The sequence below is a fragment of the Lathamus discolor genome, chromosome 21 (genome assembly GCF_037157495.1).
Source record: "Lathamus discolor isolate bLatDis1 chromosome 21, bLatDis1.hap1, whole genome shotgun sequence".
NCBI classification, from domain to species: domain Eukaryota; kingdom Metazoa; phylum Chordata; class Aves; order Psittaciformes; family Psittacidae; genus Lathamus; species Lathamus discolor.
The window spans coordinates 535,887-555,467 of NC_088904.1; the positions used below are offsets into that span (position 1 = coordinate 535,887).

The 19,581-nt window shown below is 67.2% G+C and overlaps 3 protein-coding genes across 10 annotated transcripts; 1 reads left to right on the forward strand and 2 right to left on the reverse strand.

Moving 5' to 3' along the window:
- The first annotated feature begins 91 nt into the window (after positions 1 to 91).
- HDGFL2 (HDGF like 2) lies at positions 92 to 8,719 on the forward strand. 4 transcript variants are annotated; one of them, XM_065699687.1, is made up of 16 exons: positions 92 to 225; positions 1,595 to 1,671; positions 1,751 to 1,889; positions 3,471 to 3,650; positions 4,009 to 4,125; positions 4,245 to 4,316; positions 4,492 to 4,639; positions 4,851 to 4,926; positions 5,022 to 5,307; positions 5,919 to 6,013; positions 6,452 to 6,522; positions 6,843 to 6,913; positions 7,091 to 7,192; positions 7,289 to 7,502; positions 8,086 to 8,209; positions 8,368 to 8,719. In XM_065699687.1, exons 1-16 carry the CDS (start codon positions 154 to 156, stop codon positions 8,435 to 8,437), a joined length of 1,914 nt encoding a protein of 637 aa, XP_065555759.1. In that variant the 5' UTR covers positions 92 to 153; the 3' UTR covers positions 8,438 to 8,719. The 4 variants fall into 4 exon arrangements, with proteins under 4 accessions (XP_065555759.1, XP_065555761.1, XP_065555762.1 ...); XM_065699689.1 differs by having other exon boundaries at positions 8,371 to 8,719; XM_065699690.1 differs by lacking the exons at positions 1,595 to 1,671; positions 1,751 to 1,889.
- Positions 8,720 to 10,475: 1,756 nt separating this feature from the next.
- LOC136003314 (perilipin-3-like) lies at positions 10,476 to 13,601 on the reverse strand. Of its 2 annotated transcripts, none has more exons than XM_065658830.1 (8): positions 13,519 to 13,601; positions 12,885 to 12,942; positions 12,527 to 12,722; positions 12,038 to 12,120; positions 11,664 to 11,961; positions 11,382 to 11,572; positions 11,173 to 11,295; positions 10,476 to 11,098 (listed from the first exon to the last, which is right to left on the reverse strand). In XM_065658830.1, exons 2-8 carry the CDS (start codon positions 12,933 to 12,935, stop codon positions 10,754 to 10,756), a joined length of 1,287 nt encoding a protein of 428 aa, XP_065514902.1. In that variant the 5' UTR covers positions 12,936 to 12,942; positions 13,519 to 13,601; the 3' UTR covers positions 10,476 to 10,753. The 2 variants fall into 2 exon arrangements, with proteins under 2 accessions (XP_065514902.1, XP_065514901.1); XM_065658829.1 differs by lacking the exon at positions 13,519 to 13,601 and adding an exon at positions 13,041 to 13,129.
- Positions 13,602 to 13,871: 270 nt separating this feature from the next.
- Positions 13,872 to 18,116, reverse strand: LOC136003313 (perilipin-3-like). Of its 4 annotated transcripts, XM_065658827.1 has the most exons (8): positions 17,374 to 17,807; positions 17,161 to 17,219; positions 16,885 to 17,080; positions 16,394 to 16,476; positions 16,102 to 16,309; positions 15,390 to 15,574; positions 15,191 to 15,304; positions 13,872 to 14,541 (listed from the first exon to the last, which is right to left on the reverse strand). In XM_065658827.1, the coding sequence occupies exons 1-8, from the start codon at positions 17,393 to 17,395 to the stop codon at positions 14,122 to 14,124; spliced, it is 1,287 nt and encodes a 428-aa protein (XP_065514899.1). In that variant the 5' UTR covers positions 17,396 to 17,807; the 3' UTR covers positions 13,872 to 14,121. The 4 variants fall into 4 exon arrangements, with proteins under 4 accessions (XP_065514899.1, XP_065514897.1, XP_065514898.1 ...); XM_065658825.1 differs by lacking the exon at positions 17,374 to 17,807 and adding an exon at positions 18,036 to 18,116 and having other exon boundaries at positions 16,102 to 16,476; XM_065658826.1 differs by lacking the exon at positions 17,374 to 17,807 and adding an exon at positions 18,011 to 18,031 and having other exon boundaries at positions 16,102 to 16,476.
- Positions 18,117 to 19,581: the final 1,465 nt, after the last annotated feature.

The following is a 19,581-nucleotide window of genomic DNA, read 5'->3' on the forward strand; positions in this document are numbered from 1 at the left end:
CGCTCCTATTGGATCAGAGCGCTGAGCGGCGAGGCGCGGAGCCAATGGCAAGCAGGCGCCGCGGGCGGGGGCGGGACATCCTGCGGGCCGGGCCGCCGCCGCCGCCGCGCCGCTGCCCGGTGGTGCCCGCGGCCTGCGCCGCCCGCGGCCGCCATGCCGCACAGCTTCAAGCCCGGGGACCTGGTGTTCGCCAAGATGAAGGGGTACCCGCACTGGCCGGCTCGGGTGAGACCGCGGCGCCGCGCGGGGCCGGGGTGCGGGCGCGCAGCGGCTCGGGCCCGCGCCGCAGCGGAGGCGCCGTAACGGGACCCGTGCCGGGATGGGGCCGGCCCCGCTGCGGCGGTGAGGGCGCGGTGAGGGCGGGGCCCCGGGCCGGGCCGGGCCGGGCCGGCGGGCGAGGGGCATCGCGGGCCCATAGCGGGGCGCAGCGGGCCCTGCGCTGGGCTGCGGGCGTGCGGCGCCGCGGGTGGCCCCTCCCAGCCCCCGCGCAGCACCGGGGGTACCGGGATGCAGGAGCCCCCAGCCTGGGCGCCTGTGCAGGGAGGGCTCCAGCGCCGGGCTGGGGGCCCCGCTCTGCTGCCTGTCCCGTGGGGGGGACCCGTGCCCAGGAGCTGGGGGCAGCCCCGAGCCCTCCCGTTGCACCCGCACCTCGGGGTGACCGCACGGGACCCCCTGCCCCCGGGACCCTCCCTGCTGCTGGGGAGGGACCGAAGACCCCCCCCAGTGCTCCATAGGGGTGTCCCTCCCATCCCTTCCCTTCCGCCTCCATCCTCATCCTCCCACTGCCCCTCCAGAGACCCTTTCCCAGCTCCCTGCCTGGACATCACCCACCCTCCGTCTGTGGGGGGGCACAGAGCAGGGGTCTGGGGCTCTGTCCCTTGTCAGGGCTGGGGGCGCACATGCGGGTGCTGGTGCAGTTCGGGGGTGATGGAGCGCGTGTGACCGGGTGACAGCGTTGTGGTGCCTGGAGGAGATGCGATGGAGCAGGGCAGGACGTGCTCGCCGGGGGGCTCGGATGGGCTCCGTGGCGGAGCCTGGTGAGGCAGGTTCCTGCACTGAAGGTGTCCGACGGGAAGACGCTGGCAGGTACCGGGGAGGCTCAGGGTGCTGGAGACGACGCTGCTTGGCTGCACCGCGCCGTGACTGGGATTCCGTCCCCGCCGTGCCCGTGCTCTGCTGTCGTAGCTGGTGCCGAGAGGACTCGGTCCCTCCACGCTGCGGCCCCTCCTGCTTTAGCTGCTTGCTCTCTGGGGGAAGGCTCCCCCCTGAAGACCTCCCCAGCACCCCGGGGCTCCCGACCAGGCGGAGCGGATGAAGACGGGGCGGCCCCGGGGCCTCTCCTGCAGCCGGTCTCCAGCCAGGAAGGACCCTCTGGAGCCGGAGGGGGCTTCCCTTGGGCCATGGATCTCTGGGGAGTAGCACAAGGCTTCCCTGGGCGCTGAGCCCGGCGGTGGAGCGACGACCTCGCGCCGAGCTCATCCACGAGGATCCCTTCTGTTACTCTTGTAGAGATCCCGCGCGTCCGTGCTTGCCTGCGAGGGGACGTGCTCCGGCTGCTCTCTCTGACCACCCCCTGCTTTGGGTTTCCTTTCAGATCGATGACATCGCGGACGGCGCCGTGAAACCCCCCCCGAACAAGTACCCCATCTTCTTCTTCGGCACCCACGAGACGTAAGCGCTGCCTCGCTCCCCGCTCCGGGCTGCGCCCCCGCTGCCGCCCCGGCCTCACCTCTGCTTTGTTTCTCTCCAGCGCCTTCTTGGGCCCTAAAGATCTCTTCCCTTATGAGAAATACAAAGACAAATATGGGAAACCAAACAAGAGGAAAGGCTTCAACGAGGGGCTGTGGGAAATCCAGAACAACCCCCACGCCAGTTACAGTGCCCCCCCGGTGAGTGCGGCGCCTGCCTCCCTCCTCTCTCTGCTTCTCATTGCTGCCGTGCCGATGTGCTTCCAGCTCCCAGACCGGCTTCCTCAGGGCTGCTTCCCTTCCCTGCCCTCTCCCTTCCTCCTCCTCCTCTGGAGGAAGACGCCTTTGCCCCAGCTTTGAGGCGGACCCGGGGTTGTGCTTTGTGCTGCTTGCCCAAGCCGTGGAGGAGTTCATTGTCACAGAGAGAACTTGAGGCTTGCTCAGCTCGAGGCTCCTGCGTGCGAACTGCTGGGCACTCCCTGCTCTTCATCCGTCTCTGAGGTCCTGAGCCAAAAGCCACTGGGCTGCTCCTTCGGTGAGCGTCAGAGCAGGCCAGGAGATGGCTCTTGGCCGTCAATTGCTTGCGTGGGCATTTCATACCCATGGTTGTGTGGTGCAATCTCTTGCGTAGCGATCTTCAGAGGAGGCGTCCAAAGCAGCTTCGTAGGCAGCTGGTCTGAGGAGGCAGAGGGGGGTTAAGGTGGGCTGCGAGGACAAGGGGGTCTGGAGGCAGCGGGGCTCTGGGGCCGAGCCCCTCGGCGGTGCTGCTGCCAGGGCAGGACACAGGCCGTGGTTTGAGCTGCAGGAGATGCTCGGGCCCAAGGCTGCAGGTGTAGGGGAAGGTGAGGCCGTGGAGGTGCCTGAAGAGCTGGAGGACGGCTCCAGGTGGGCACCTGGGAGGTTGCTTGGCAGCACTTGCGTTGTGCAGGGGCTCCGCGAGAAACCTCTTGGTGAGGGTCCTGCCGTGACGAAGGGACCGTGGTGACACCAGTGGCCCCCCAGGGCTCACCAGCACCAGCTGCATCTTGAGGCCAAACTGCTTGGAGAAGCAGAAGAGACTGAAGGAGAGGTCTCTGTTGGGTTTGGGGCCCAAATGGAGCAGGGTGCCAGGAACAGTCAAGGACAAGGAAGCAGGAGGGCTCCAGCGCTGGAAGAATCCTGGCTTAGGGAACACGAGTCCTGCCGTGCACGAAGAGAGTGAATCAGTCTGGAAGATGGGAGCTTGGATGCGATGTCCTTGCATGAGGAACCTCCTGATGGGCTGCTGAGAAGCCAGGAGACCTTTCCTACGTGGGACTGGGGGAACAGGACGCGGGAGATGCCAACCGGGACGAGCGTTGGTCGCCGTGCTGGACTTCTCACGGGGACCTTTCCAGTGGGGAAGGTGTGTGAAGTGCTGTGGGGTGAAGGCACCCGAGGAGGAAGAGGCCTGGTGGCCACCGGAGGGGAACGCTGGAGGCATCGTGAGGGCTGTGGAGGGCTGGGGTCTGCTTGCCTAGGAGGGGTTGTCAGGACCAGGTTTCTGCAGGGTCTTTGGCAATGGGCGGAGGCTGAGCAGGGAAGGTGCCGCTGGTGGTCTCAGGGTGCTGTGTGAGGGGTTTGCTGCGGGTCTCCTCGAAGGGCTCCTAGTGCTGAAGGGTTCTGTGCCACACACCTCTGCTCACACCCCTCTGCTCCATGCTGCCATCCGTCGCTCGCCTCCCTCCTGTGCCCCTTCTCCTCTCCCCGCTCCGTGTGCAGCCCCTCCAGGCCATAACCCACCTCTTGTCCCCGTGTCTGTAGCCCGCGAGCTCCTCCGACAGCGACGTGCCCGAGAACGACCCGATGGGGGGAAGCGATGCTGGGGACGATGAGGAAGACGCTGCCATGGCCGGAGTCCCCGCGGAGAAGATGGAAAGCGATGAGGACTCGGACGGAGGCAGCGACCACAGCGGGCTCAAGCGGAAACCGCTGCCTATGAAGGTGGGTGCGGGCTGAGGTGGTGCCACGCAGTGGGGACAGGAGGTGGCCTGGTCCTTGGGTCCACCACTGAGCTTCCATGCACCCCGCAGCATGGCAGGAGGTGGTGGTGAAACCAGCTCCCTCTGGGTTCTGCCATGGGAAATGGGGGTCAGTGCCTGTCTCCTGTTGTCTGTGAGGTGGTGCCACGGCCAAGCCCTGGCGCAGTTTGCATCCTAGAGGAGAAGCCAGATCTCTCCTGAGTGCCCGTGGCTGCTCTTGCGGGGCCGGTCAGGAAGAGCTGGGCCCCCCCCATCACCTCCTTTGTGCTGTGGGTGGGGGGGAATGAGCTTCTCTCACGTTGTCATTCCTCACATGCCAGATGCCGGTGGCAAAACGGCCTCGGAAATCCTCCAGTGACCTGGATCAGGGCAGCCCCTCGGGGACGGAAGAGGAGAACTCGGAATCGTCCTCCGAGTCGGAAAAGAACAGTGACCAGGTGAGAGGAGTTTGGGATGTGCTGATGGGGAAAGGGCTGGAGCATGCCTGGAAGGAACCTCACTGGCTTCTGAAAGCATCGTGAGACTCCTCCCTGGTTTTTCCTGTGTTTTCCTGCAGGACTTCACTCCCGAAAAGAAGCCGGTGGCCAGGGCTCCACGGAGGATGCCGGCGGTGGGGAGGAAGAAGAAGGTAAAAGACCCTGAGTCTGTGGTGCTGCATGAGAGGGGTCTTTGGGGTCTGCACTGCCTGGAGCAGGGGTGCAGGGCTCTGGATGGAGGCTCAGTGCTGGGGGGACCTGGTGGGTGCCTCAGTGGCCTGGTTGCACCCCGTGCTGCTGCGCTCCAGCCCCACTCTGTGCCTGCAGAAAGTGGAGTCTGGCTCCGACTCAGACTCCAAAGCGGACTCGGATTCGGAGCTGGGGAACGCGACTGTGAACATGCCCAAGTCAGACTCCAACTCGGATTCGGACTCAGATGTGTCTGTGAAGAAGGCTCCACGGGGCAGGAAGCCAGGTAACACTGAGGAGGCTGCTTCTGCCACTGCTGGGGCCCTGGGGGCCTGGAGAGATGCGAGGCTCTGGGGGCTCCTGAAGCTCCGGGGGCTCCTGCCGCAGACGCCTTCCAGCCCATCTCAACAGCCCTCTGCCCCCTCAGTCTGGGGCTGTTTGTTATTAACAGAGGGACAACCAGGGCTCCTGCTCAGCATCTCCCCGTTGTCTTGCAGCTGAGAAACCCCCTCCCAAGCCCCGTGGCAGGAAACCGAAGCCTGAGCGTGTCCCGACCAGCTCCAGCAGCGAGAGGTGAGACCGATGGGGACCCACCACCTTGGGGCCGGGCTGGAGCCTCACCCCGTCCCCTTTGCACAAGGGGTCCAAGCGAGCTCCATCCCCTGCAGTGACAGCGACAGCGACGTGGACCGCATCAGCGAGTGGAAGAGGAGGGATGAGGAACGGCGGCGGGAGCTGGAGGAGAAGAGGAAGAGGGAGCAGGAGGAAGAGATCCGCCGGCTCCGGGAGCAGGAGAAGGAGGAGAAAGAGAAGAGGAAGGAGAAGGCAGAGAAGAGCGAGGAGGTGCACTCGGACTCGGACAGCAGCGCTGAGGATGAAGTGGCCAAAAAGGGCCGGAAGGGCCGGGCCAAGGCCCCGTCCTCCTCGGACTCTGAGCTGGAGCTGGAGAAAGAGGTGAGTGCAGAGCTGGGGACAAGCGGGCAGCCCATCAGCAACCTGGCAGGGACCTCAGGCAGCGGCAGGGACCTTGCATTACACTGGGGTTGTCCATGCAGCACTGGGAAGGGTTGTGTCCATGGGGACATCCACGCCTTGCATGTGGGAGCTCTTCCCCTGGCCCAGGATACCCATCCAGCTCTGGGTGCTGCATCTCCCTCCCACCACATCTCTGCTGTCCCCCCCGGGGCCTGGGGGGGCATCAGCTGGATGGGAAGCACAGGAAGGGCTGTGGGGGGCTCTCGGGAGCCACACTGCCCATGGGCAGAGGTGAGGTCCAGTTCCTCGCCATGGAGGGGGACTGGGGAAGCAGCACAAAGATGCTGATGTGTGGAAGCACCCATGGGTCAGCCGTTTGGGTGCTGCAGGCTGTGGGAGGGCTGCTCCAGGTACCGGGACATTCCCTTTCGGAGCAGCGCTCACGGTGCTGCAAGCTGACTCCTTTCTGCCCCTGCACCCAAACTGGCAGCAGTGGGGTGGCCGCCGTCATTGCTGGCCATGGCTGTGGCAGCTCTCCCCCTGCAGCAGGGAGGGCTCAGCCTCTCGCCTGCATTGTTCTCTCCTCCAAGGTAAAGAAGCCAGCGAAGAAGCAGCCCTCGGAGTTGTCAAGGAAACCAAATCAGAAGGAGAAGAGGGGCCGAGCAGAGGAGAAGCCACGGAACAAGTCAGCACCTCCTCCTGCAGCTTTGTCCTTGGGGACTGCGCTGTCGCTCTGCTGCTGCCCAGCCCAGCCCTTGGGTGCGGATGGGGCTCCCACGGAGCTGCCCCGTGCCAGCAGCACCCATGGAGGGGCCAGGTCCCTTCCCTGCTGCCTCCTAGAACTGGAGGGGCTGGAGGAGGTGTTGGGGGACCAGGCTGAGGAGCTTCCCTGCTGGTTTCCATCTCCCAGAGGGAGACATTTGGGGCATCACTGGGGCTTTGCCTTGCTGCAGTCCCGGGGAGCTGCTGTCTCAGGGCTCTGCTGCCTGGCAGCTGGGATGTGTGTGTGCTGTCATGGCAGGGCGCTGGGGTGCACACCCGAAGCGCCATCACCCTCCCTGTGAGCCCAGCAGTGAGCAGGGGCTTCCCATGAGCAATCTTCCCTCTTCCCTTGCCTCCACAGACCCTTGAAAGTGGAAAGGGGCCGGAAGAAATCTGACCTGATCCCTGAAAGGAGGATGGAGAAGAAAAAGGGTGAGAGCCTCACTGCTCACCGTCACAGAGGGAGAGAAGGGATCCGGGGCTGGTTTCCCCCATCCCGGGGAAGAGGAGGGATCTTTCCCGCAGGGATCAGTGTGGTGGTGCTGGGGCCCTGGCCTCGTGTTGGAAAGTGCGGGGTGTGCAGAGGCAACAGGGAGCTTCCTACAAACATCCCCAACCCCTGCTCCTCAGAGAGGCCCCTGAGGTTGTGTTTGACCTTGGAGATGGAGGAGGAGACCAAGCCCTTGCTGGGGGAGAGGTCCCGTGCTCTGCCCTGGTGGCCTCATGCCAGCGAGGTCTCTTTCTTGCTCCAGAGCCCACGGTGGAAGAGAAACTTCAGAAGCTTCACAGTGAGATCAAGTTCGCGCTGAAGGTGGATAACCCGGTGCGTTACCTGCTGCGGCCTGAGCCGCCGTGGGGCTCAGCCTGGCTCCCGTCCCTGCCGGGGCTCAGCCTGGCTGCGCCTCCTCTTGCCTTGCTGGCTGGCAGGAGTGGATGGTGCTACCCCAGGTGCCCATGGGAGCCTTCCAGGCACCTTCTGATCTTGGTGTCACCCTTTCAGGACATCAAGCGGTGTCTAAATGCACTAGAAGAGCTGGGCACGCTCCAGGTCACCTCTCACATCCTCCAGAAGCACACTGACGTGGTGGCTACGCTGAAGAAGGTAGGACAGAGGCTTCCTCCTCTCCTGCAGGGAGCCAGGAGCCTGCTTGGGCCACCCCAGCCCTGAGGCCATCCCTTCTCCCCCTTCCTGGTGCAGATCCGTCGCTATAAAGCAAACAAGGACGTGATGGAGAAAGCTGCTGAGGTCTACACCCGCTTGAAGTCGCGTGTGCTCGGACCAAAGATGGAGGCGATCCAGAAAGCCAACAAAGCCGGGCCCGAGAAGGACAAGGGGGAGGCGGAGAAGGGGCAGGAGAAGCTGGCAGGAGGGGAGCCGCGCAATGAGAAGGGTGACGAGGAGCCGAGTGCTGGTAACGCTGCTGCGCGGCTCAGGGCGGCCTCTGCTCTGTGCGGGCACGGAGCCATCCAGGGCATCTCCCATGCCCTGGGGCCACGGGCAGGGCTGGCTCTTGGTGCTGCAGGGGTTGGCAGCCATGTGGGGCAGCTCCAGGCCCTTGTTGCTGGAGTGGGAAGGCGCTGATCAGGCAGCGCTGAGAGCAGAGGGCAAAGCTCAGAGCCTTTGGGTGCCTCTGGGCTGGGGTTGGCTCTGGGTGACTCCTCGCAGGCTCCAGGCAGCTGCAGGAATGGAGACGCCCTTGGCTGCTGGCTCCGTGACTGGGAGCTTCCAGCCCCTGCCTGGGGCCGTCCCGGGGATGCTGCAACAGCGTTCCCAGAGGAGCCGCTGGGGAAAATCCACCCTGACGCCTGCTTCGGGCCGGGGATGGAGGCTTTGGGGCCCTTCTTGTAGGTGTCAGGCTCAGGGCAGGCCTGGGGTGCCCCCGTGCTCAGCTGGGTGTCCTGTGCCGGATGGGGACCCCGTGTGGCCATGGGTCCTTGGGATGGGTGAGGTTCACGGTGAGGACCGGTGTGTCTGAGCCTCTCTCTTCCCTTTAGACTTGTCAGGGCCTGTGAACGGTGAATCCCTGTCCCAGAAGGCTGAGGGCACAGAGGAGAAGGACAAAAGCCAAGGGCCAGGAGCCGGGGAGCTGGAGGCACCCACGGAGGAGCCCCACAACAAGTGAGTGGGAGGGGGACCGCGTGCACCTTGTGCACGGCCGGGCTGGGCTCGCACAGGGATGGAGGGGGGGGCTCAGGGGTTTCCCAGCTTGGGGATGAGGCCGGGATGCAGGAGAGGGGCTGCAGGGGCGCAGGGGCTGAGGCCTCTGCTCTCGCCAGCAGCGTGCAGGACTATGGCAAGGCCGAGCGAGCCGGGCTGGAGGCTGCGGAGGACGTGGAGGAGAGCTGAGGAGGAGGAGGAGGAGGAGGGGCTGCGAGGGGGAGCCTTCCTCTGCTCGGCCCCGGCTCCGCTCCCTGCGCCTCGCGCAGGAGCTGATGTCCTTCGGTCCTGTCCTGTGCCCCGGCGGGGCTCTGCTGGTTTGTCTGTGTTTGTCCCCTCGCTGGGCCCTGTTCTGTTCCCTTGGTTTGGGTTCAGTTTGTTCATTTTTGGGGTTTTTTTTTTTTTTCCTCCTCCCCGATTTCTCGTGATTTCAACCCACATGAAATGAATATAAAGGGGTTTTTTAATGAAGCCCAAGCGTGCGGTTCTTGAGGCTCCGCTGCCCGGGGCTGCCACTGGGACCCCCCCCCCCCACCCCTGCACCCCAGGCCCTGCCTGCTGGGCAGCAGCAGCTCTGCCCCTTTGCCTGCTCTTTCGCCACGATCCAAAGCTTTTGTCCATGGCAAACAAGGATGTTCCAGCTCCGAGTCCTCTTTGTGGCCATGCCCTGGCCCCGCTCGGAGGCTGCTCTTGCTGTAACCCTGCCCTGGGGAGAGCTTGGTTCCTTTTTGCTTTTCCAGGGCTGATTTCATGCTCCATAAACAAAACCCAAATAAAACCTTTTGCCACTTGCCCAATAGGGCAGGGGCAGCCGGGGGGGGGACAGACGACACATGGGGGGGCTGTGCTGGGCTCAGCCCCATCCTCACGCTGTGGAGATGGGGAGGGACATGGAGGGAACCCAGCTGTGATGCTGGGGATGGCAGACGGGGACAGAGGCCTCCGTCCCTGTGCCCCAGGAGCGGCTGGTTGAGCCCCACGCTGCCCCATCAAGGTGTGACCCCCCCTTGGGCCAGCACCCAGGGTATTTGGATGAGCTTTAAGATCTCTTCCAACCCGAAGCATGCCCTGATTCCATGATTTAAAGGCAGATCCAAGGTCATTCCATTGGTGTCCCCCCCACCTCCCCCCTTGCCTTTGGCCGTTGCAGCCCCCATCATTGCAGAGGGAGCATGGAATAGCACCAAGATACGGACGTGAGCTTGAGCAGAGCCTTGTTGTCGGGTCAAGGAGGGTTTCAGCCCTCACCCGGAGCTGGAGCTGGCTCAGGTTGGAGCACGCTTCCCTCTACCACAGCAGCGGGTGCTGGAGCAGGTACGCCACCAGATCCGCCCAGGCTTGGGCCACCAGCTCCCGGCCTCGGGCCACCACGGTCCCCAGCAGCTCCCGCAGGGACCGTGCCTGCCTGAAGGGGTTCTGGACCTCGCTGATGCTGTGCCGTGCCCGGCGCAGGGCCTGCTGCACCGCGTCCTGCAGCCGCTGCGCCAGCGGCGCCGCGGGCTCTTGCTGCAGCTCCTCCGTGTTCTCTGCAGGGAGGGGGGAAATGGCACTTTGGGCATGGGGAGCACACACGTGGTGCAGGTGTCCCTCCCAAGATGATGGCTGCAACCAGGGGGATGCTGGTGCTGGTTTGGATGCAAGGGGGTCCCCAAGCAAGGTGGGAACTTGCTTGGGAGCTGCAGCATCCCAAGAGGGGCACAGGAGCCCCAGTGGGATCTTGGGATCCAGCTGTGCCTGGGGGGGGGGGCCAAGATGGGGGCCTTGGTGCTCACCTCCTTTGAGGGGTGCATAGGGGGACGCTGCTGCAGTGCTGCATCCCAAGCCAGTGCCCTGTTGCTGTTGGCACCAGAGGGGGTAGAGCAGGGGGCATGGGGGGGCCCTGCTTGCTCCCAGCATATGAGGGGAGCATCACCAATACAATGAGCAGGCCCTGCGCTTAAGCTGGGGGTGCCCCTGGTCCCACAGGGGCAGGGACAGGAAAGGTGGCTTGGGGGGAGGTCAGGGGGCCCTGTTCACTCACCCTCAGCCATGGTGGAGGGAGGCCAAGGCCAGGGTCCTGTGGGCGCTGTGGGGTCCTGGGGGCTCAGCACCCTCCTGCCTCTCTGTTTGAAGGCTCAGGCGCTGTGAGGTCACACAGGGCTATGACATCATCACCTTCCTCAGCCCCGTTTGGGGGCGATGGAACCATGGGGACCCCGCTGCCCCCCCAAAACACGACTCGGGCTCATGCAAAACTAACCGGAGTTTATTGCTTCGGGGGCCGTCCCCGAGCGCACAGACCAGGGAGGGGTGAAGGCACAAGGATGAGGGGACAAGGGGGGGGGCTCCAGCCAGGGGCTGGCAGTCACCCCAAAGGCACTTGGGAGCACCAAGGCACATCCCTGCAGCCCCAGCACAGGCGGGCACTAAGGCTACGGGCAATGGGGGCCAGGCAGGGGGGAGCAGATGCGCTACTGCGGCTGGGCAGGGCTGGACCAAGCACCCCCGCGGATGCTGCAGGCGCTGCTACTTCATCTCCAGCTCCACCACGTTCCGGCCCGAGGGGGCGAAGGGTCCCACCAGCCAGGTCAATGGGGGGTTGCGAGCCACGTGCTCCACCAGCTCGTCCATCAGCTGCCGCGCTCTGGTGGCGTTGGCACGAGCCTGGGCCAGCACCGAGCCCGTCACGTCCTGCAGGGAGGCGGCGGAGCCCAGCGCCGCCCGCAGCCCCTCCACGCTGTGCCGGACCTGCCCCACCGTGTCCTGGAGGCTGCCGGGGAGCCCCTGCAGGCTGGAGACCAGGGGCTGGCAGGAGCTCTGGAGCTGCTGGGTCAAGCCCTGCAGCAGGGCCAGGGCGCGCGACTCCACCGCCTGCGGGGGACAACGGCACCGTGAGGGGATGGGGACCCCATGGGGGGACCCCCCCAGTCCCAATCCCCACCCACCTCCGGTGGCACCAGCTCCTTGCCACTGCCCGGCTGCTTCTTGCTCCACTCCAGCCACAGCTGCTGCAGCTTCTCCTGCCCCCCCTGCAGCTTCTGGTCCATGGCCTGCTTGAGGTGCTCCACCTGCGGGGAGAGCAGAGCCTGGGCTGGATGCGCTGCTGCGGACACAGAGCTGGGGAGGGGGGGGCACACATGGGGACGGGTCCTACCAGGTCGAGGGTGCCCTGGAGCTGGGCCAGCACCTCCTGGCTGCTGCGGCGGGCGCTCTGCAGCTTGCCCAGGGAGTGCTGCAGCGCCCGGTGCCGCAGCTTGGTCGAGAGCGAGCCCAAGCGCACGAAGTAGCTCTGCTGCTGCCTCTGCTGCTCCGGCTCGAAGCCCTCCACGGCCGTGGCCAGCTTGGCTGCGGGAGAGAAGCCGCATCCCCACGTGGAGCCAACGGCCCTGCTCAGTCCCTACCCACTGGGCATCCTCAGGGGGGTTGAGCTCCTTACCCAGCTCCTCATCCGTCATGGGCAGGTAATGGTCCACCAGCTCCTCCGACTTCTCCAGCACGGAGCCCATCCCACTCGCCACCATCTGGCCCACAGTGGAGCCCATGACGGTGCTGACGCCGCTGCTCACCGCAGACTTGGTGAGCTCCACGCTGCCCTGCACGGCCCCTTTGGTCATGTCCATCACACCCGTCACCCGGCTGGTCACCGCGTCCTTGGCCCCGGCCATGGTGCTGGTCAGGGCATCCTTGGCCCCTGTCACCGTGGAGGTCACCAGCTGCTTGGTGTCCGAGATGAGCTGGGGGCACGCACACAACCCTCTGTTAAGCAGCTCGGGGCGGGGACGCGCACACGGAGCCCACCCAGCACGGTACCTTCCCCGGGGGCTGCTGCAGGATGGGCAGCTTCTCCTCCAGCTTGTCCAGCCCTTTGCAGGCGTATTCGTTGGCGGTGGACACTGGAGACGGGAGCACAGACGGGTTTAACACCCTGCTGAGCGCCGGGGCGCTGACAGGGACAGGCCTTGGGGGACCCCGAAGCTCATGGGGTGCCCCTGTATCCCCCCCCCCGGCCTTCTCCAGCCGTTTGTGTTCATTAGAGGGGGAAACTACAGGTAAGAACCCGGCTTTTCCCTGCCCTGCTGCCCCTCCAGAGCGCTGCTATAGGCACAGCTTCCGGGACACTCCAAAAGTTGTGGGGTGCTGCCCCCCCTCCCCTCCCCAGCTTCTCCTCTACCTCCTCCAGCCCTTTACATCCACGTTTATGGCCATCTAGAGACATGGAACCAGGTTATTCCTCCCCTGCTGCCCCTCCAGGACTCTGCAGGGGCCAGTTTTGGGGTGTCCCCCCCCAGCCCCACTCACGCTGCGGCTCCAGCTTGGTGAGGATGGGCTGTGCCCCACTGACCGCCGCCGCCGTCAGCGTCTTCACCCCCTTCTCGGCAGCATCGCAGACGGAGCGCACGTAGGGGTGGCTCTCCTTGGTGGAGCTGTACGCCGTGGACACCATCCCGTAGGCAGAGCTCACCAGCGGCAGGCTGGCCACCCGCGACCCGATGCTCTGCGGGCACCAGAAGGACGGGGGGGGGGTAACGACAGCGCCCGGAGCCGCGTAGGGAATAAGGGACCCCCAAGCCCCCGAGGGCGGCTTTGGGGTACTCAGGTGCCCCAGAGCCGTGCCCCAGGCACGGACCCCCCCGGACCCCCGCTTCTCCGCACCGACCTGCGCCTCCTCAGCCTTGGGCTGCTCCGTCCCGGGCTCGCTGGCGGCCATGGCGGGGCTGGGGAGGGGGAGCCGGGAGGGGGAGCCGTGAGCGGGGAACCCCACGTTACCCCCCCCCCCGGCCGGGGCAGCCCCGCGGGCAGGGCCCGCACTCACCTCCGGAAGCTCGGCTCTGGGCTCGCCCCCTCCCTCCCCTCCGACCTTTATCGAGCGGGGCCCGGCCCCGAGCGCATGTGACCGGGACCCGCCCCGCGGGGCCGGCCCGGGGCGGTCCGGGAGCCCCGACCCGCGGGCAGCGGCGGGGCCCGGGGCTCCGCAGCGACCCCGGCCGGGGCCCGGCCCCGCTGCTCCGGGCGGCGGCGGCCGCCGCAGGATGCAGTTCCCCGGTCCGGGATGCGCCGAACCCCTCCGGACCGGGGAGCGCTGCCCCCCCCTTCCAAGGACCGGATCCCCCCCGACCGCATCGCTCCGGGCCCGGATCCCAGGGACGGGGCTGCGCTGACCCCCCCTAAGGCCCGGATCTCTCCACCCCGGCTGCACCCGCGGGCCCTGACACCGACCCCCGGGTCCGAGCAGGCACCGACCCCTCCAAACCGCCCCCTCCCATCGGGAGCATCCCAGTGCCCCCCCCGACCTGTCCCGGTTCAGACCGGTCCTGGTGGGTGCCGGTGGCAGGAGGAGGGGCAGTCCCGGGGCCCCGGTGCCACCCCTGCGGGTCCTGTGGCCGCGCTGCAGCCCGGTGTGAGGGAGACCCAGGGCCCAGCCCCGCCGCGGTGTCAACGGGACAAAGTTCGGTGCCACACGGCCGCGGGTCACAGTCCAACAGCACCGGCACCGCGCCGGCACCCCGCATGCAGCACCCACCGGCACCCATCCGGCTCCCCCCATCCAAGCACCCACCGTGGGCTCCCCATCCCACAGCCCCGTCTCTGCCGCCCTTGCTGAGCCCCCGGCGCGGTGCTGCCCTTACAAGGGGCTGTGAATCACTTTTTAAGGCCTAAAAAGTTGTTTTACTTCTTTAAAGTGCGTTGAAGCTGCTAAGAGAAGACATCCGGATGCTCCCCGTGCCCCGGGGCACCCGCGCACGCTGCTTCCTCCGTGTGCCGCCATCCCCTCACAATTCCCCCATGTGCGGCATCACGGGTCCCACATCGGCCCCCGCGACCACGCCACCTCGTCCCCAGCGGGGATGGGGTTCGCTGCTGTGGGTGCTGCCCCACTTTGACGTGCCGGGGGCTCAGCGCTGCTTGAGCCGTGGGGCGGCATGGATGTGGTGCGTCCCCTCCACCGTGTCACAGCCCTCCCACTTGGCCATCTCCAAGGGGGCATCCTCCGGGTACTCGACCAGGGCTGGGGCGAAGGGCCCCACGAGCCAGGGCAGGGGCGCGTGCTCCCCCACGTGCTCCAGCATCTCATCGATGCTCAGCTGCGCCCGCAGCACCGTCTCCCTGCTCTGCGCCACCACCAGCTCCGAGAGGTCATGGAGGGAGCGGGCGCGGGACAGGGATGCTTGGACGCCCTCCACGCCGTGCCGGACGTGCCCCGCGGTCTCCTGCACGCTGCTGGGCAGGCCCCGGATGCCGGCGGCCAGGCGGGTGCAGGCGGCGTGGAGCTGGTGCAGGAGCCCCCGCAGCATGGCCAGGGTCCGCGCCTCCACCTGCGGGCAGCGGGGGGACCCCTGGGCCATGGTGTCCTCCACAGGCGTGGACCCCAGCCCCGTATCCCATTGCCTGCCATGCACACAGACCCCAACCCCGTATCCCATTGCCTTCCATGCACACAGACCCCAACCCCGTATCCCATTGCCTTCCATGCACACAGACCCCAACCCCGTATCCCATTGCCTTCCATGCACACAGACCCCAACCCCATATCCCATTGCCTTCCATGCACACAGACCCCAACCCAATATCCCATTGCCTTCCATGCACACAGACCCCAACCCAATATCCCATTGCCTTCCATGCACAGAGACCCCAACCCAATATCCCATTGCCTTCCATGCACACAGACCCCCAGCCCCGTATCTCATTGCCTTCCATGCACACAGACCCCAGCCCCATATCCCATTGCCTTCCATACACGCAGACCCCAGCCCCATATCTCCCTGCCTTCCATGGCCATGGCCCACCGCTCCCCACCTCAGCGTGTTTATGGTACCCCAGATGCACACATGGTCTCCACCATGGCCGCAGGCCCTCACACCTCAACGTCATCTACGGATACCCCAGCCCTACGCTGTTGTCTTCTCCATGGGCACGCCCCCCGCACCCCTCAGTGTCCCCCATGGGTACCCAGCCCCGTACCTCGCTCTCCGCCATGGGCACAGCCTCCTGCTGGCTCCACTCCAGCCACATGCGGTGCAGCCGCTGCCGGGTGCCGTACAAGGGCCCGTCCATGCCCTGCCGCATCTGCTCGATCTGCGGGACGGGGCAGCGAGGTGGGAGCACCCCAGGGGGGCACCAGCACCCCCTGATGCTGGCGCGGTCCCCGCCGCATCCCTACCAGCTCGAAGGCGCGATGGAGCTGGGCCAGGACGTGCTGGGCTCTGTGCCGTGCCCGCTGCAGCTCCCCCAGCGAGCGCCGCAGCGCCCGGTGCCGCAGCTTGGCCGAGAGCGAGCCCACGCGGACAAAGCAGCTCTGCCACCGCCTCTGCTGCCCCAGCGCTGCCACGTCCGCGCCCGCCGCCGCTGCAGGGACAGGGGGTGAGACCCACAGGGAGCCGCAGCGTAAACCGGGTTGCGAAAGAGCTTTAAGAGGATCAGGTCCAACCGCTCCCCCGGCGCTGCCTGGACCAGGGTGCCCGATGCCGGAGCATCCCTGGAGCTCTGCACCCCATGGAGGTGCCACCCCCAAGATGCGCGGCCACTGGGTCCATGTGGAGGTGCCACCAGGAGCCAGGCGGTGTCTCCGGTCACCTCTGCCATGACACGGGGCCAGCTCTGCCCACCACTGCCCCGGGCCAAGCTATAAATACCCAGCGTGGGGCTATATTTGCTCTCTGGTTTCCAGGTGAGAGGTCACCCTGTGCAGGGCTGTCTTCCCCGCCTTAGCATTCCTGATGCTGGGAATCATCCCCTCCGCGGTGGCCATGGGTATCCCATGGGGCTCGGCACTGCAGGGGGACCACTGAGTGCAAGCGGTGCCGGGGTGGTGCTGGGCAATGGGGGGCTCCAGCACCCCTGCATGGAGGAGATGGAGCCCTGTTGACACTCACCCAGCTCCTCGTCTGTCCCGGGCAGGTATCGCTCCACCAGCTCCTCCGACTTCTCCAGCACCGTGTCCACCCCCACGGCCAGGATCTGGCCCACGCGGGACCCCGCCACGGTGCTGAGCGCCGAGCACGTCCTGGCCACGCCGCCCTGCACCGCGCCGCGCGCCAGGCCCACGGTGCAGGACACCAGCGCCCGCGTCCCTGCCACCACCTGCGAGGGGACAGCACAGGGACGCCATGCGCCAGCCCCGAGCCCAGCGCCGGACCCCCCCGCCTCACCCGGGGGGGACGTTACCCGCGGCGGGGGCTGCTGCAGGATGGGCAGCTTCTCCTCCAGCTTGTCCAGCCCTTTGCAGGCGTATTCGTTGGCGGTGGACACTGGAGACGGGAGCACAGACGGGTTTAACACCCTGCTGAGCGCCGGGGCGCTGACAGGGACAGGCCTTGGGGGACCCCGAAGCTCATGGGGTGCCCCTGTATCCCCCCCCCCCGGCCTTCTCCAGCCGTTTGTGTTCATTAGAGGGGGAAACTACAGGTAAGAACCCGGCTTTTCCCTGCCCTGCTGCCCCTCCAGAGCGCTGCTATAGGCACAGCTTCCGGGACACTCCAAAAGTTGTGGGGTGCTGCCCCCCCTCCCCTCCCCAACTTCTCCTCTACCTCCTCCAGCCCTTTACATCCACGTTTATGGCCATCTAGAGGCATGGAACCAGGTTATTCCTCCCCTGCTGCCCCCCCAGGGCTCTGCAGGGGCCAGTTTTGGGGTGTCCCCCCCCAAGCCCCACTCACGCTGCGGCTCCAGCTTGGTGAGGATGGGCTGTGCCCCACTGACCGCCGCCGCTGTCAGCGTCTTCACCCCCTTCTCGGCAGCATCGCAGACGGAGCGCACGTAGGGGTGGCTCTCCTTGGTGGAGCTGTACGCCGTGGACACGGCGCCGCAGGCACAGCTCACCAGGGCCAGGCCGGCCACCCGGCTCACCACGCTCTGCCGGGGGTGCTGGGGGTGAGCTGGGGGCACCGGTGGTACCCGCAGCCCCCCGCCCCGAGCGCTCCTTGCACCCCTACCTTCATCTCCTGCCCATCTTCCCGTGGCACGGAGCTGTCGGATGACATGGCAGCGGTGGCTGCAACGGGACAAAGAGCAAGATCGTGGGGTGCCAGTGCAGGGGGGCTGAGCCCAGTGGGGACCCCCAGCCCCAGAGCCACCCCTCTCCATGCCAAGTGAAGCAGCACATGGTGGGGCTGAGTCCCTCCATGTACCCCCCAGCCAACCCTTACTCCTCAGAGGGCTGAGACCCATCGAGCCATTACATGAGTGAGAGCCCTTGGAGCTACTCAAGGGGGTGTCATGGGGGAGACTGGAGGGGGCTTGGGGCTGGGGCTGGGGCTGGGGATGGGATGGGGCTGGGGCTGGGGCTGGGATGGGGATGGGGATGGGGATGGGGATGGGGATGGGGATGGGGATGGGGATGGGGATGGGTCCCCTGCCCTGTCAGGAGGGGTTTCCCCAGCCCCTCCTGGGTCCCCCCACCCGGTTCGGGGCCGGGGAGGGGTTTTCGGGTGACTCAGCCGGAAGCCGGGGCTGGGTCCGCCTTTCGCAAGCCCCGAGTGTGGACGCGCCTCCGGTCACGGCCGCCTCGGCCGGGGCAGCCCCGGGACCTGCTGCGGGAAGCGGAGCAAGCGGGGGCTCCCCCCAGCTCCCCCCCCCCCCGAGCTCTGCGGTGTCCTCCTGCTGCTCCCCGGTCCCATCACTGAGCGGGGGCACCGGGGACCCCCTTCCCCAGCCCCTGCGGCCGCAGAGGCTCTGCCCCGCTCCGGCCCCCGCAGACCCCCGGGCCCGGAAGCACCCGAACCCCCCCGGGAACCCCCGGAGCTCCCCCCCCCCGCCCCGCTTCCCCCCCCCCCCCCCGGGTACCGCCGGGTCCCAGAGCGCTCCTCACCCTGGGGGCGCGGGGCCGGTCGCGATTCCCGGTCGCGATTCCCGACTCCCGCCGAGGGCAGGATTCCCAGTCAGCGGTGGGAGCCAATCAGAGAAGGGGAGGGTCTCGTCTCCACCAATTAGGATGGAGGGGCGGGACCAGGGGGCGGGAGTTGGGGGGTGGTCGCCACGTGCGCGGGGCACGATCCGGGCCCGGGCCCTAAGGGGGGAGAAACGGGGGGGGGGGAGAGAAAAGGGGGGAGAGAAAAGGGGGGAGACACGGGGGGGGTGCAGGTGGAAGCGTGGGGAGGACACGGGAGGGGACATGGGGGGGCCCGGGGGAGTCACAGTGGGGGACACAGGGGCATGGGGGGGACGGGGGAACACGGGGGGGACACGACGGGGTCACCCCGTCCCGGGGAGGCGGCCAGGGGCACCGAGCCACCGCCCAGTGTCCCCGTGCCAAGCACCCCCATGCCATGCGTCCCCTTGGCGTGTGTCCCCATGCCCGCTGTCCCCTTGCCAAGCATCTCCATGCCAAGTGCCTCCACAGCCCCCCCCAGGTGTCCCCACACCGAGTGAGCCAGCGCTCGGTGTCCCCATGCCAAACATCTCGGTGCCGATGTCCCCAAGCCGGGTGTCCCCATGCCAAGCAGAGCCGCTCAGGGCCCCAGCTCTGCCCTGGCCCTTGTGGGTGCTCAGGGCAGGGGACAGCAGTGCCCGGGGGTGCTGGGGGGAGAACGGTGCCTGGATGGGGACAGGCACAGGCAGGGGACACGGAGAGAACGGGACAGGCACGGCTGGGGGACGTGGTGCCCGTCACTGGGGGCTTCATAGGATGAAGCACAGGAGAGAGCGCGGTGGCTCCCAGTGATGGCATTTAATGTGCTTCTGTGCGGTGGGCACAGGGACGTGGGGCAGCCTGAGCCACGGTGGGGCTGGGGGGCCCTGGGACAGGCATCACAGCCCGGGGACAGGGCAGAGCTGCAGCCCGGCGCTCCCGGCCTCAGTTTCCCCCGGAGAGCTCCTACGGGCCGGGGACAAAGCAGCGGGCAGGGAGGGGGCACCCCCGGGCCCCTGCGGTGCCACCGAACCCCTCCCCTACGGGCCCGGCGGCTGCTGCCGCCCGTCCCCCCGTGCTCGCGGCCCCGCTCAGCGCAGCCTCCCCCTGCCCCCGGCGGTGCGCGGGGCCGCGCTCCGCAGCGCGCACCCGCAGTGCCAGGGGTTGCCCGAGAGGTCGAGCTCCAGCGCGGGGCCGGGGCCGGGGCCGGGGCCGGGGCCGGGGCCGGGGGGCGCAGCCCGAGCAGGCGCTTCCCCTCCAGGTCGAGCCGCTCCAGCGGCCCCAGCCCGGCCAGCGCTGCGGGGGCAGCGCCGCGAGGAGGTTGCGGGACGGATCCAGGCTCCGCAGGGAGCGCAGCGGGTGGAAAGGCTCCGGCGGCCGCTCCGCCAGCGCGCTGGCAGCCAGGTCGGGCCAGAGCAAGCGGGGGAGATGCTGGAAGCACGCGGGGCGCAGCGCCCGCGGCCGGGCTCCGCGCAGACGAACCGGGGGGCGTTGGGCTGCGGGGAGC

Excerpts from the sequence above, each read along its gene's own strand:
- HDGFL2 (XM_065699687.1), top strand. The coding sequence starts at position 154 with ATGCCGCACAGCTTCAAGCCCGGGGACCTGGTGTTCGCCAAGATGAAG. Across the intron at positions 6,914-7,090 it reads CGCTGAAGGTGGATAACCCG|GACATCAAGCGGTGTCTAAA; the intron begins GTGCGTTACCTG and ends TCACCCTTTCAG. Across the intron at positions 7,503-8,085 it reads TGACGAGGAGCCGAGTGCTG|ACTTGTCAGGGCCTGTGAAC; the intron begins GTAACGCTGCTG and ends TCTTCCCTTTAG.
- LOC136003314 (XM_065658830.1), bottom strand. The coding sequence starts at position 12,935 with ATGGCCGCCAGCGAGCCCGGGACGGAGCAGCCCAAGGCTGAGGAGGCG. Across the intron at positions 11,962-12,037 it reads TGCAGCAGCCCCCGGGGAAG|CTCATCTCGGACACCAAGCA; the intron begins GTACCGTGCTGG and ends GCGTGCCCCCAG. Across the intron at positions 11,573-11,663 it reads CATGACGGATGAGGAGCTGG|CCAAGCTGGCCACGGCCGTG; the intron begins GTAAGGAGCTCA and ends TCTCTCCCGCAG.
- LOC136003313 (XM_065658824.1), bottom strand. The coding sequence starts at position 17,395 with ATGGGTCTCAGCCCTCTGAGGA. Across the intron at positions 16,477-16,884 it reads CACCAAGCTGGAGCCGCAGC|TGTCCACCGCCAACGAATAC; the intron begins GTGAGTGGGGCT and ends TCCCGTCTCCAG. Across the intron at positions 15,575-16,101 it reads CGGGACAGACGAGGAGCTGG|CGGCGGCGGGCGCGGACGTG; the intron begins GTGAGTGTCAAC and ends CTGTCCCTGCAG.